General features: G+C 41.9%; 1 protein-coding gene across 1 annotated transcript; it reads right to left on the reverse strand.

Moving 5' to 3' along the window:
- Nucleotides 1–659: 659 nt before the first annotated feature.
- LOC115612209 (ral guanine nucleotide dissociation stimulator-like 1) lies at nt 660–15195 on the reverse strand. The gene is made up of 7 exons (XM_030496224.1): nt 15169–15195; nt 14481–14582; nt 13537–13638; nt 8954–9144; nt 3453–3637; nt 1621–1745; nt 660–893 (listed from the first exon to the last, which is right to left on the reverse strand). The coding sequence occupies exons 1-7, from the start codon at nt 15193–15195 to the stop codon at nt 660–662; spliced, it is 966 nt and encodes a 321-aa protein (XP_030352084.1).
- Nucleotides 15196–16076: the final 881 nt, after the last annotated feature.

Raw genomic sequence — 16076 nt, forward strand, 5'->3', positions numbered from 1 at the left:
TAAGAGAAGAGCTACTGATGTCATATCTGGATTTCTGCAAGGCCTTTGACATGGCCCCCCACATGTATCTGACGTATCTCCCACCGCATCTGATTTCAGCCCCCGTGGTGTTCACAGACGCAGGAGAGGGAGCATGATGCTCATTGACCGACTATGAATGGCCAGAGGCAGGTAAGCACAAAGCTTATTCTGACTCTGGTCACTCCCTGCACCACTGCCAGTCCTACTCCATTCTTGTTAAACTTTCTTCTGAAAGCAAGTCTAACCTTTGGATGGTATCAACCATCCCTTAATTTCTTTCACTGATAGGAGCAGTATTTTCTTCCTAGGGAAGTGAACTGGTTGAATTTATATTTATCTTACCATAAATGTTAAAATATCAAGTATATGGCACTCCCCATCTGCAAGACACAGTATCTGGCACCCCTCAAGTAGCACTCCCAACCCTGTCAAGATACAAGCAACAACCCTGTTCCCAGGATGGGGAAGGAACTAAGGAGAGAAGGGCAATACCTCATCTGCTATTACAAAGGAAGTCAGTCAAAACCAGAAAGAATTAGAGCTAAGATGTTCATTGGCCTGGGGCCAATGCATACAACCCCTTTCTCCCCTTCTAACTGCCTCAGTCAAGGCACCTAGCACAAGAAACATTAAACACTCTAGAACAAATGCTTTACATGTGCAATACGAATCCACTTCTCCATGATCTTGGCTCTTTGCTGTGTTTTCAGTTCCTTGCTATTCAGGATAGTGCTGACAACACATTTGGTAACTGCATTGAACTGAGAGATGGTGGCTCTGATGGTAGGTGCCACGTGCTTGTTTTCTTCCTTATGCCTTTGAGACCAGATGCATCCCAAGCAGTGGTGGGGCACAACTTTCTTGAAGAGTTCCTAGAGTGAAACAGAGGTGCCTAAGCCAGCAGGATTCTCAAAGATCTCTACTGTCCACAAGAAGAAATGCGTGTTTACAGTACAAATTGGATCTAAATCTAAGATGGTATTAAAGGGTAAATATTTGTTTTCACTCAGTTTAAAATACACCCTTTGGCATACTCTTTGTAGGCTTGAAGCCCTAACTGTCAGCTAAATAGTCCTGGCAAAATAAGAGACACCTTTCTATCAGTTGCATAACCAAGGGGAAAATTTTTCATAGGATGATAATTTGAAGGAGTTTGATACAGACAAACCAAATCAGAGCACTACAGTGAAGATTACCTATACATCTTTAGGCCAGGCAGCAATATAGTCAAAATGTGCTATTTCTCAGGTGTCAAATATTAAACTTTGCAAAAAAGGCTATACAGTGTAATTTCACACTTAAAAAAACACCAAAACACCAAACCAACCAACCACAAAAAAAAAAAAAACCACTCCACAACAACAAAACTAAACAAAACAACAACAACAAAAAACCAAAGGACTAAAGGAAAGAGCCCAGTGAAGAAAGCAACTTTGGATAACCAAGCAGAGCTGTGTTCTGTGTCCCAACAACAGACCTGTTCTGGAACACTATTCTTACATTGATGCAAAACTGAAAATTAAAGAAATAAATAAACAAAATTTAGAAACCCAGCACTATTTCCGCTAGCACTTCAAGTAGTGCATATGCTCTACATACTGCATCCATGTATGTCAACTGTTCTGCCACAAGGTGTTCTTGGAAAGAAGAGAATTCTTCTGGACTGCTGATCTCCGGTTCCTCTTCATCACATTGGTTACTGGGGGAAGTGTTATGGAACTCATCTGTCCAGGATGGAAAACACCACTTAGTAAATTTATACAGCAAACAGTGAATCAAAGCAGATGTTTGTTTAAAACATCACTGTATATATTATAGCAGAACAGCCAAGGGGTCCAGCCTGATACAATGGCCCCACTGTGCTGCATATTTTAGTGAAAAAGATGATGACCAGAAGATTGAACTGGCAAAGAAAAGCTGGAAGATAAAGAAATAGAGTTAGACAGAATTGAGGTGTTTAGATTCGCTTAGCAGAGAAGCCCATTTGTTAAACATTCTTCTGAAAGAAAAAACATCTCAACTCAGGATGAGAACAAAGCTATACTAAACACAAAGAAATGTGCCCTTGTTTCCTGTGGTAGGGGAGCAAGGCAAACAGAAAATCCCTAAACACAAATCCTCTTCCTCATCCCTTTTACTGTAAGGTGACAGTAACTCCAGAAGAAGGGGGGGAAAAAAATGGATTTGTTGAAGACTAACAACAAAGGTACCGAGTTTGCTACCAGTGAGATTTCATTAAATAAAACCAGCAGTGCATTTCAGAGTAGGTTATGCAATACTTTATACCCAGTTTAAGCAGAACAGACATTAAAGCAGCAAAAGCAGATAAAGGGATATTTCATCACTGTTATTCGAAATACTTTGCTTTTCCTCTCTTCATTAGGTAACAAAACCTTATCGTGAGGTAAAATTACATCGTTTTGTAAATTGCTATGGTTTTGATGTAACACCTAATAACTACAGGCTGTATCCAGATTTCCATCTGCACATTCTAATTGCACAATTTATTGACAGAGCTAAATGCGATAAATGGAGACCTCTGTTCCAGCATTATTTTTCTGTGGCTGTTTTGTAACATTCTGCATAATTAAATGGACTTCTACTGAACCGTTACAAGAGTCACACTTTTTTCTCTCTCTTTTTTGCTATGTGACTCCTCATTTTCCTTTCAGCGCTTGAAATTCAACTGCAAATCTGCATCACTGAGTTGCGACCCTATTCAAAACCTCACAGCGCCCTTAAAACCAGGTCCTGGAGTGCAGTGCAAGACTTTCCTTTTCTTTTTTCATGCCTTTCTCTTTTCTCTCTCACCTTCATGAATGTGTAACCAGTCTTTTCCCTACTCTCCCAGAAGCTGGAATCCTCTTGTACTCAAGTATCTCACCGTCTTCAAATAGCTCTGATCCATTTAGCCCTCTCAAAGCCCAGTCGCCCTCTTGACTTCACTGAGAGCAACCACGCACCCTTTCTGAATTTGCAGTCTCTGTATTTTGTCACAGCTCTGTATTTGCTTTTTGTTGGTTTGGGCTTTTCTTGGGGGATGCTGGGGAGTGGTGTGTTGAAATGAGAAGACCAGCTAAAGAGCAGCTGTGTCTTTTACCTCAATGACATGGGAAGTGCACTGACAATTAACCACTTAGCTGCTGCAGCAATCTCAAATCTCTGGCTAAATATTAGAGAAGTGCTGGATTTCCCAACACACCCCGGAATAAACAGGCACAGGCACCTACACGATACAAGTCTTTCATCCTGCACAGAACCTGCAGCCTCATACAGAGATATTTTTTTTATTTTTTTTTTATTTTTTTTTTTAAGAAAAAAGTCCCTGGTGAGCCTCACACCATTGTCAATTAGCATGAGAGCTGATGACATGTACCCCACATAAACCCCTGTGATACCTTACAGTCTGAGAGAAGAGAAAGGTAACTTACCGTCATTTTCCACTTCTTGGTTCTGGAACTGCTCCAAGAGGTTCTGCGCCCTTCTCTCTGGGTCAGAGCCAGATATATTCTTCTTCAGGTAATCCAACATCTTCAGCAGACACGGGTAGTTGGGCGGCTCTCTGAAATCTTCAGAGCACTGATCGAGCCAGGCTCGTAAGATTGATGCTGTTGCACTAAGAGCAAATACACGGAGAACTGGTTGTATACAGCACGTATTGATGCAATCATATGTATCTGTATTTAGTATAACAATAAGAACTCTAAGACTTTCATACCCTACATGAAGGCAGTATGAAGACCTTCCAAGCACTGAATAGAATCTGTTCTTTTTATGCATGGAATCTTAGTAAGGTATCACCCATATTTTCCCAGGGACTTCAGGGAAGTTGCTCCTGATTTGCACTCATACAAGTGGATCCAGTTACAGCTCCAAATGAATGCAGAATCAAATACACTTAAGCTATATTGAGACCCTTCAATTAAATTCAGGATATCAAATAATGGTAGATAAAGCAATTGAAAGAAGGGAAGGGAAAAAGGGAAGGGAAAAGGGGAAGTGAAAGGAAGGGATAGGAAGGGAAAAAGAAGGGAAAAAGGGAAAGGAAGGGAAGGGAAAAAGGGAAGGGAAGGGAAAAACAGAAAGGAAGAGAAGGGAAAAAGGGAAGGGAAGGAAAAAACAGAAAGGAAGGGAAGGGAAAAAGGGAAGGGAAGGGAAAAACAGAAAGGAAGGGAAGGGAAAAACAGAAAGGAAGGGAAGGGAAGGGAAAGGAAGGGAAGGAAAAAAGGGAAGAGAAGGGAAAGGGAAGGGAAGGGAAAGGGAAGGAAAGGGAAAGGGAAGGAAAGGGAAAGGGAAGGGAAGGGAAAGGGAAGGAAAGGGAAAGGGAAGGGAAGGGAAGGGAAAGGGAAGGAAAGGGAAAGGGAAGGGAAGGAAGGAAAGGAAGGAAGGGAAGGGAAGGGAAGGGAAGGGAAGGGAAGGGAAGGGAAGGGAAGGGAAGGGAAGGGAAGGGAAGGGGAAGGGAAAGGAAGGGAAAAAGGGAAGGGAAGGGTCGACAAAACTGTTTGAGTTGGAAGGGATCTACAACAATAATCTAGTCCAACTTCCTGACCAATTTAGGGCTGACCAAGTCAAAGCATGTTATTAAGGGCACTGTCCACTCACAGGCTTGGGGCTAAATCAAACACTTCCTTTGGTGCTCTTCCTCTCATCAATCACTGCTGCCGAGTCTAGCGACCAAACTGAAGCTGTGTATTCCTCCACACTGTATTACACATTATCTGCTGCCTTAGTAGAAAGACTGCCCATTCATGGAAGCTTGGGGTCTGGGAAGAAGCAGTCTAAGCTTGAACCTAACTCTCGTGAGCACACGCTCTGAGACTGCCTCATCTGTGAAGATAAAACCCTAATCCTGACACGGGCAGCACGGGCAGCACTGTGCTGCCAGTACCCAATATCAAGCTTGAAGCACCAAGATCGCTGAACCCAGAAGACAGGTTGGTCTTGCTGACCTTAGGGTGAAATGCATAACAGAAATACAGCAGGAGAATCTTGATTTTACCCTTAGCCCGAAGACAAAGAGGGGCTGTCAGATTATACCATGCAAAAAGCTATCTTGGTCATGCTGACAGTGCAGGAAAAAGATGCTTAAGGAGTTACAGGAATGTTGGATTCCATTCAGGAAAGTTATCCCAGACCTTCTTAGACACAGGCAGCTAAGAAGTCACCAACTGCAGAGAAATGCCCATGGACATTCTACAGACTAAGAGGAATGAGGGGAAACCAGAGCTGGTGAATCAACGTGCTCTTCACCCTGCCTGAAACAGAGGGAAGTGATCTGTTTATCTGCTTTTCCTAGTTTATGTAGGTTTTAATCCACACCCACCCGTTAGATTGGTTCTCAGATACTGCACAGATGTATGCTGATGGGAATTTCTTTAAAACCTGTTTTTTCAGGGATTTTTCATCCTTTTAACTTGATTTTGTAGGAAAAAAAGACTTACAATTTATGCTATGGTTTTCCAGAAATAACTTGAAGTTTTGTTGACGAATTTCAACTAAGTGTGGAAAAACTGAAAGAAGTCTGGAAAAATAACCTGATTTCTTCAAGTTTTAAGAAAACTCAAGCCTGGCTAAAAAATAATGAGCAATTTAATTTTTCTGCTGCAGGAAAGACTGCGAGATCTTTGGTTCTTCATAGCAACATGCCGGTGACTCAGCGTGTGTATTTTTTGTGCCCCCATTAGCACTGGCCGCAGCACAATTAGAAGTGAGGAAGACACAGACAAACTCTTTAAAGAGGATTTTGTTTACCTGAGCTGACAAAGAGATGAGGGAAAAGGACTTTTTTGTGCAGTCACATAACATGACACACTGGCCACGGCCACGGTTTCATGCTATCCTACTGTGGTGTTCAGAGTAGGACACAATGTGAGAGGCAAAAAGCCACTTGTTCCACAATAAAAGGCACAATTAGCATCTAAACTCCACGAGAAAAGGAAGTCCTGAAGATTTCCTCTGTGACACTGAAACCATCCCTGGATTTCAAATCTCTTCCAGCAGTCATAAATGCTGTGGCGGGCACAAGAGGTAAGTTAGAGGTATTGCTACGAAACACAGTTTTCCTTCTGTAAGGAAGCAGATCCCATGAGCTCCACTGCCATCAGAAAAACAGCCGAGATGACCAAGTGACAACAGCCCTGGTTTGCAGCAGGCTCTGTTTCTGCAAATGCTTTCTGCTCTGCTGTGTAGCTAGCTGGGAGAGCTCAGCCCTCCAATGAACCTATTTTTCACATCTACATAAACCTTCGCTGATACCTATTCCAATAACCACGTTTCCAAGACCCTCATGCAATAACAGTATTCCATAAACCCAACGATATTCCATGAAGAGGAAATGGCCTATGCTCTCAGTAAAAACCTCTAAACACACGTATCCAGTCTTCAGTCATGCCACATTCCGAGTTTTAGTAACAAACAAATTCCACATTTTGATAATAAAGCAGATGCAACCAGGAGCTGACATTCAAGGCAACAAAAAAACCTCCAAGTATTTTGATTCATTTCTGTGGCCTGTCATTCATCTGGGGGAAAGCACCACCAATCTACTCCAAATCAGCAAACCAAAGCCAGTAGCAGAAGGAAATCACAACCTTATGCTCCTAGAGGAGGCTTGAAAGGACTTATACTGTTGCTCAAGCTCATCTAGGATTCAAAAGTCTCCAGAGTCAGCCATGGCAGTGCTTGGGACTGCAGAAGAGGAGGGTTTGAGGCCTTAAAGCTCTTTCACTTTTTGTACTAAGCAAGCTGGTTTTTCTTTTCATTCAGCTGGTCTGACTCCAGCAAGAATCTTCCCTTTTACAGCACTGGGGATGCAAGTATGAAATAAAGACAGGGGAAAAAAAAGTCATGTGTACTATCGTATGGACCTCTCTAATTCTTAATGCTACTCATCATGCTGATAATTTTTGTGTTTAATGTATGTATGGGTTTATTCTGAATTGTCACGTCTTGCTGTGTTCCATCAACTCTTTTTTTTGAAAGTCAACAGAAACCTGAGCTAAAAAAGCATGTAGTAGACACAGAGAACTTTGAAGGCAACGATGACCTAAGATGAAGAGGCAGCTCTGGCACACCTCGACACAAAAACATGCAGAACTGAGAAACAGCACCAGGCAATCTTGTTTATACAATGGAAGGAAGAGCAAAAGTAATTGCTTATAGGAGGAGATAGAGGGTAAGGTTACTCACTCCTTACTACTCTCTTATCAGACAACTAAGGGAGGCAAGGCATCATATTTCTGGAAACACAGACTTTTGACTGGAATTCCACCTTTTCTGGACTTTATTCTTCTGTTACTTACAACCACAAACTTTCTGCCTGACTGACAGTAGTAAGAACTGTGGAAAGCAAGCTACTGACCATGAAAAGCTAAGGTGGGTCCTGATAACTAAGGAAAAAAAAAAAGGCAAAGCAGAGTCATGCATGGCAGGTTTTTTTAAGCTCACAAAACTTTTGGAGGTGTTCAGAGCCTCCTCATAACTCTCAGGTCCAAACTGTGTGTATTTGTAAAGTTACAAAATTACCGTTCCTTTGTTCAAGCTGTCTATTACTGAATGCAGTTTTAAAGAAAAGGGCAATAATAATAAAAAGCCCAAAAGACATTTTAGATTATATGTAATTAAATCAGACCCCTGGTGAAAAATATCAGGTTTTTTGACCACTCCAGAGGCCCAAAAATGACAGGAATGATGCATAAGTGAACAGAAGAAAATCCCCTTGGCAGAACGGATCCTTAGAAGGCATGATTCCAAACACAGCTGAAATGATCTTGGGTCAGTAACAACTATATGTCACTGCAAAAAGTGGGAGAAGCAACTGCTGGCTTGGACCCAGAATTTAGAAACATCAGGATAGGTTTATAGCTCCCACAAGTCTCTCAAATGAGGCTGTGCCATGAGTGTCCTCAAGCCCTAGGGTAGGACTTGCGGGTACTGAGCTACATGAGGCACGAGATGGAACACTAATGAACGAAAAAAACCAAACCAAACCAAACCTTACATCACGCATTTTCCTTTTCAAAATAGTAACAATCTTAGAAAAATAAGCAGCTGTGCTGACTGTATTAATGAAAATTACGTCAGATAAACTCATCGGACATTGTGCTACGGCCGGGATAAGACCACATCCTCCTCTAATATCAAATCCTGACTAGAGCTCGCTGTACAGGGCAAAACTACACATACGTGTGGACAACTGCTTCCCTTTCGCAGGAACTCCCGTTGTCAAGTTGTTCACGGGTTTGAACATCCAGGCATCCATCTCTGAAAAACCAGACAGTAGAGGGGCTTCAGGGTGGGGTCTGTTGCAAACAATTCTAGGCATGTTTGCACAGTGATTTTTAAAACAAAGCCACAGTCTCAGGTGGGACATTTGTTTGCATTACTGAGGTACCTTAGTAAGAGAGAAATAAGCATGGAAACTTCTGAAAATCAGAACTATGTTGACCATGTTGGGGAATGCGCATAAATATGCTTTCTGGGAATCTAAAGTGGATATATGAATGTACTTTAAGACAAAATTAGTTGTCTTAAGACTAGTTAAGTGCCTTTAATTGAAAAGCTTGTTGTGTACCATCCTGTTTAGAGCCACCTTTGACTGACTGATTCACATTATTTGAGCTCTTCGCAAGGCTTTGGGGGGGGAGGGACACACGATATTAATTGTCTTGTGTGGGTCCCAGTTTGGTTTCTGAGCAATCAGACACAGCACACTTTCTCTACCTGGTGACTATGCTTTAATGAGACTTGGGATGTGGGCAGCATGCCTTTACACATTCCATGTTTATGCGGAAATTGTGGATTTTGCAGCATTCTTGGCATCTGTTTGTCAGGTTATTAAGTTCATGTCCACTAAAATTAATGGAAGGAATTCCTGACAACATCCCCCTATCATGTAAAAAATGGCCTAGTTTCCATTATTACTGGCTCTCACCTGTCAAGGAGAAGCTCTAGTACTTCCTTAGCGGAAGTGAAAGCCCTGTATGTTGATAGAAAAGTATTCACATAAGTAAAATCATTATCCTCAAAAGATGTTATAAGGTTTTCTACAAGCTTCTCCAGGGTTCCAGTTGTTATTTTCCTGGTCTTGCTGACAGTATGTTCTTTTATCTGGTCTTCCTCAACCTACAAAGTTGAAAAAAAAACAAAGCACAACAATCAGACAGAAGTCAGATCCCTGACAAGGCTTTCACAATGAAACACAGATTAAATTTCATCTTTTCACAGGAATAGTACATCTTTAATTATTAACTTATTTTGGCTCTCTAAACACCAAATCCTCTATGAAATAACGGAGGCTTTTAGTAAGTTTATCTTTAAGATACTTCTCTGACATGCTCCACATAAGATTTTACAGCCTGTCTGCTATCAAGTTATCTTACGATCCCTGCGTATATTAGTATCTAAAAGCATATCCATTATCCCACAAAGAATAATACTACTGGAGGGAACAACAGTGGTAAGCCGGTGTCTCACTTAACTTCTGAATAAACATGAAAACTGATCACAACTTTAGCATTGGCACTTGTGATTCCCTTGCTGAAAATACCAACTTTGGCTTGCCACACAGAATGTAAGGTCATGAACACATCTGGATGTGAAACATTTCATGATACTTTTGCAAGGACGGTGTCAAAGTCATCTTGCAAAGTGCTGTCATAACATTTCAATTTTCTCTTACAGTTTCCAGTAGGTACAATATTTGTCAACAAATCTAGGCTTTGGTGTTGGGGGTGTGTGTGTTTTTTAAACAGCACTTGGGTTTAATGCTTACAGCCTGCTTTACGTCTGAACTAACTAGAAACATTCCCTTAAATTCTACCATGATTTAGAGGACAGCTCAGGAAATGATTTTTGTGAGTAGTTTAAATACTTATTTGTTAAGTAGGTGTGATAGAGAAGCTTTAAAAATGGGATTATAAATGAAAACATCAACAAGAGCAACCTAACAGAAAATTCCTCTCTACCTTTTGAGTTGGCTATCTCTGGGAAGGAACTTTAAGACCACTAGTGTGGGAAAGGCTTAACTCTACAGAGGCAGCATGGGGAAGGCATGCAGTTCCCCTCCCATTGTTGCTGTTTAATGACCGATGTACTACATCCTCAGCTTGAGGTAAATGTGCTGTGATGCATCCTTTCTTTTGCCTTGATACAAATACATGGCATGAATAATCACTATTTAATCACTATAGTTGCACATCACCAGTACCAATGAAACTCCAGTAACAAAAAGGTCATTTTCCTTCAGAGAAAGAAATGGCTTGAGCCTGTTTGAGTGTCTGCAACCATGAGAGAAAAGAAAAACCCTGTCAAAAATCCCCAGACATCACCATGATTTATGTAAATAAACTACTGAAAGGTCACCTGAAAGAATTAAATACATTTTTGAAGTGTTCACATTTACTGAGTTTAGAAGATATTTTAAGGCAAGCCTTGTACCTAGCTAGGATTAATGGCATTATGCAAAGGAAAAATCAGGCCATCGTGGAAGTATTTCAAGACTGTGGAAAAAAACCCCAGCTTAAATCTTTTTTAGGTTAGATTAAATATATCAGTAGAAAAATACTACAGGAAAGAAACTTGCATTGGGTATGAACACACAGCAGTCTATCTCATCAGCAATTCTGCACTCTCAGAATAAAAACTAAGGAGTTCAACCCATTTTCATTGCAGCATTATTCTGCTGGAGAGCTCCTCCTTACATATGCACCCACAGCAAGCTTTCAACTGGGACTGCTGTGATAGTTCTCTTTCAAACCACAACCTTCGCCTCCTAGGTAACAGCTGCTGCTGTATCACGATACATTATTGTGGTATAAGCTCTTTGCAAATTTTGACAGTGGCACACAGTGATCACCGTTACATGGTACCAATTAAAGCCACCCGAAGTTTTGCACCATTTTGTGCATCAGAACAACAGAAAAGGCTCTCCACTGCCTTCTGTTCCTCTCCTTCAACAACATGTCCAGAACTCTAACAAAGATGCTAGACCGCAACATCTCAGGGCTTCAGTAAGATTTTCTTGGTCCTCCACAAGGCTGACCATAAACAAACAGAAATGGCATTTTACAGCCCGAGTTTTTCATATTTTTAAACAGTCTTCTTTGGATTTTTCAGGCCACGGAGCATAGCTTTGATAATCTGCAAGCGTAATGAGCAAACAGTTTCCAACCAGATAGACAGCATCTTTCAAAAGCAAGCGTAGAAAGATTGAACTGAGGTCTAATCTTGCAAGTCCTTGGTTTTTTGAGGTTGTGCAGGTACTGATGATCTAGTGTAATTCTAATATCTTTACTAATCCTCTGCAATGCTGGACCTTCAGAGGGGCACACTCTCTTTTAAGGCGATCATTTTGCAGCTACGCAGCACAAAACATTACCCATGTACACAGCTCTTGCTGAAACACGAGAGCTCCATGCAGACTAAAACACATTCAGGATGAAAAGTTCCTTCAAGCACAAACTGACTCCAACACCAGCTGCAGATGCTCTGTACTGAAGGAGCTATAATTTGGTTCCAAGCTGGTTCTAATCAAGGGCCTGACCTTGTCCCATACAGGCTGCCTCCTGAACCCACACTCAGTCTCACTGGCTCACCAAGGCATTGTGAAAGTGCAAGATAGCCACACACACAATTGCAGGATGAGGAAAAGATATGAGTATCAGCATAATATCCAACAGATGTCTTCTCTCTGCAATGGCCACCAACACAGGGCTTGAGGAAGCAGGCCCTAAATTACAAGCAGCTCGTTACCAACATAGCTGGCTACTAGGTGTGTAAAAGCAAGACTCCTTTGCGAATCCGGTGCGACACCGCGTGCAACCTCCGATACCGCAATCTCCATTTCCCATCAGTTCTTCTCTGCAAAAACTGGCCGAGAGACGCTGATCTCTGGCCATTTTGTCTACCAATGACAGGAAAATAAAGCAAAAACCTCCATATGCCCCAAAGTTGCCAAGTATTTCACTCTGTTTGAAAGCTAAAATACAGATCTGTATTCCACAGCCTCGTGGGCCATAGGTACAAATGCTACCTGTTGACATTCAATGGGATTCTAAATTAAAAACTCCACCATCTCCTAAATTAACAATACAGCCCAGCAAGAGGGAGGAGAGACTCAAGATTAAAACAAAATAGTTCAAATTCCAAATGGTACAAAAGTAGGCTGCTACCCAAATAAAAACACAGAATTGTAGCCACTATTTCATCAATATCACTGGAAGCAATTGCTTTTCCCAAAAACCCCCACTGGTTTGCAGGTTTTTTCCAATGCAAATATTATCTGTTGAGATTCTGAAAGCAAGAATTGTGGAACGAAACCAATGGAATAGTTTTTCATTAGGCAGACTGGAAAAAAGTACTGAAAGAAAACAATTAGGATGAAGAAATAAATGAGATATCAAATATTCTTCAGCCTTAGTCATTTAAAACATTACCACTTTGCTAAAGACTTGTTTTATTTAGAAATTCTGCACAATTATTTTCAAGATAGTGAACCTAGTGTCTCTGCAACACAATTTCTACTGATTTTGACAGATTTTCAAATGCTTTTGCCTTGCCTTGAAACTTACAGCTTTTCCAGATGGGGAGTTTTCCACTCTAGCTATTTTTATTAACTTCATGGACAGACACCCTGTGCTGGAATAAAACTGCCTAAAGTGCAGTAACTTATAATTTATCTAAAAATAAGGCACTCTAATCAAGAATGACTGTTTCATTTCACTGTTTGCCTAACTGTGAAAATGGAATCACCTTTAACCTTCGGAAAGTGGGAATAAGATTTTTTTGTCATTTTGCCCTTATGTTTTGGATATTGCTTCCTTACACACACAGGCTCTCTAGCATAAGCCTTCACATTTCCTCATTTTGGATGCTGCTGAAAAATCAGAATTCTGCATGTTGACTGCACCCATCTCAGAAGCCAGAACGACTTTATGACTTTTCCTATGATCTGACAGCTACGGGTATTCCTGGATTTCCAAACCTCCACCTTTTTCCTTTCTTTTCTTACCACATAAATAACCTTTCTTGGCAGCAACCCTGAGCTTCCAGGACCAACTGTGACACCCAAAGGAAACAGATTTCACTTCTACTCTGTTCTAATTACAACTCTATGTACTTCTAAAAACACATAAAGGAGAGATTCTAAGCAATATCTGTATACAGAGAGACTCTGCTTACTTTTCTTGACTTTGGTTTCACCGCTGTTGTACTGCTCAATGTCATGGAACTTCACAAGAAACGGATATAATAAAAATCTCAGGGCAGTTAAATAATAGTTTGAAATACCAACCTGGATACTACATCAAACCAAATTCTTGTATTCCTGTCTTCGATCCTAAAGCAATTACACAAACATAACAAAAAAGATAGATAGATAGACAGATAGATAGATAGCGAGAGAAGTCAGTGCTAAAAGTTCATTTCCTAACAATGCACATGGAATTCAGCTCCCTGGAGCAGGCTCCAAAGTCCAGGAGTAGCCTTCGAAAACACCACTGTGCCACCTTTACCTACCCCTAGCCGTGGTTTTTCTTCCTCAGCAGCCTTCTCAACCTGGGCTCTTTCCAGGGTGTAATCAGAAAGAGCGCCCTCTTCATCCTCCTCTTGAACAGTGCTCTGCCAGGAAAAGGGCAAAGAAAGAAAAGTAAGAGAAAGGGACGTTTCCCCTCTTCTGCTAACAACAGTCCATCCCAAAGAAATTATACAAAGGTAGCAAAGTAATAACGAAAGTTGCAGCCACCTCGCGTAGGTTTGGCTCAAACTGCCACAGCGGCACCGATTGTAGGAACCTGAGGACATCTTATATCAGCTGGGGACTTGCCCTGACATGGTGAAGGCGCTCAGCAGCTCGCCACATTCAGTGCGTGTGTGTTTAAGCTCATTTTGCTTACTGCTGAAGCCTTTTGTGTGTGCTTTAAAATGCACCTTGGACAAACAGTACAGAGCTGTAATCTCTGCAGAAATGCAGACACTTAATTTCTCATCCGGCTCAGAAAGCAACACAAACCTAAAATACCCAAACCTGTATTCATTCAAGTTTTGAGGAACACTTTTCTGCTAACTTTTGAGATCCCTTCACTAGTCAAAATACCATGACTATTTCTTTGGGAGGCCTGAGACAGGTTCCCAACAGCAGGAAAAATGCCATAGCACAGCCTGAAATAAACACTCAGCTTCTCAGGCCGTAAGCTAAGATCCTCACTTTTGGACTAGGGACCATCTCATCCATGGCCACAACTGGTCAAATCTTTTTCAACCTTCAAGAAAAGAAGAGGAGTCAACACAAGGAGAGAGTTGTTTCAGATGATCCAGGCAGACAACTCCAGTGTTTTGGTGGGGTTTTAGGGTCAGTGCTAAAAGTTACTATCCTAACAATGCACGTGGAATTCAGCTCCCTGGAGCAGGCTCCGAAGTCCAGGAGCAGACTTCGAAAACGCCACTGTGCCACCTTTACTTACCCCTAGCCGTGGTTTTTCTTCCTCAGCAGCCTTCTCAACCTGGGCTCCTTCCAGGGTGTTATCGGAAAGAGCGTACTCTTCATCCTCCTCCTGAACAGTGCTCTGCCAGGAAAAGGGGAAAGAAAGAAAAGTAAGAGAAAGGAACGTTTCCCCTCTTCTGCTAACCACAGTCCATCCCAAAGAAATTATACAAAGGTAGCAAAGTAATAACGAAAGTTGCAGCCACCTCGCGTAGGTTTGGCTCAAACTGCCACAGCGGCACCGGTTGTAGGAACCTGAGGACATTTTATATCAGCTGGGGACTTGGCCTGACATGGTGAAGGCGCTCAGCAGCACGCCACGTTCAGTGCGTGTGTGTTTAAACTCATTTTGCTTACTGCTGAAGCCTTTTGTGTGTGCTTTAAAATGCACCTTGGACAAACAGTACAGAGCTGTAATCTCCACAGAAATGCAGACCCTTAATTTCTCATCCGGCTCAGAAAGCAACACAAACCTAAAATACCCAAACCTGTATTCATTCAAGTTTTGAGGAACACTGTTCTGCTAACTTTTGAGATCCCTTCACTAGTCAATATACCATGACTATTTCTTTGGGAGGCCTGAGACAGGTTCCCAACAGCAGGAAAAATGCCATAGCACAGCCTGAAATAAACGCTCAGCTTCTCAGGCCGTAAGCTAAGATCCTCACTTTTGGACTAGGGACCATCTCATCCATGGCCACAACTGGTCAAATCTTTTTTAACCTTCAAGAAAAGAAGAGGAGTCAACACAAGGAGAGAGTTGTTTCAGATGATCCAGGCAGACAACTCCAGTGTTTTGGTGGGGTTTTAGGGTCAGTGCTAAAAGTTACTATCCTAACAATGCACGTGGAATTCAGCTCCCTGGAGCAGGCTCCAAAGTCCAGGAGTAGCCTCCGAAAACACCAGTGTGCCACCTTTACCTACCCGTAGCCATGGTTTTTCTTCCTCATCAGTCTTCTCAACCTGGGCTCTTTCCAGGGTGTCATCGGAAAGAGCGTACTCTTCGTCCTCCTCCCGAACAGTGCTCTGCCAGGAAAAGGGGAAAGAAAGAAAAGTAAGAGAAAGGAACGTTTCCCCTCTTCTGCTAACCACAGTCCATCCCAAAGAAATTATACAAAGCTAGCAAAGTAATAACAAAAGTTACAGCCACCTCCCGTAGATTTGGCTCAAACTGCCACAGCGGCACCGATTGTAGGGATGTGAGGACAGAATCACAGAATCACAGAATGATCAGAGTTGAAAAGGACCTTAAGATCAACTAGTTCCAACCCCCTCGCCATGGGCAGGGACGTCTCACACTAGACCATGTCACCCAAGGCTCTGTCCAACCTGTCCTTGAACCCTGTCAGGAATGCAGTATTTACCGCTTCTTTGGGCAACCTGTTCCACTGCCTCACCACCCTCACAGTAAAGAGCTTCTTCCTTATACTTAACCTGAACTTCCACTGTTCAAGTTTAAACCCATTGCCCCTTGTCCTATCGCTACAGTCCCTGCTGAAATGAGTGGGTTTGTATGCAACAACACTTACCTAAGAACGTTTCTAAAATTTATTCTGCAGTTGTTATTTTTCTCTAG

This window comes from Strigops habroptila, chromosome 8, assembly GCF_004027225.2.
Source record: "Strigops habroptila isolate Jane chromosome 8, bStrHab1.2.pri, whole genome shotgun sequence".
NCBI lineage: Eukaryota > Metazoa > Chordata > Aves > Psittaciformes > Psittacidae > Strigops > Strigops habroptila.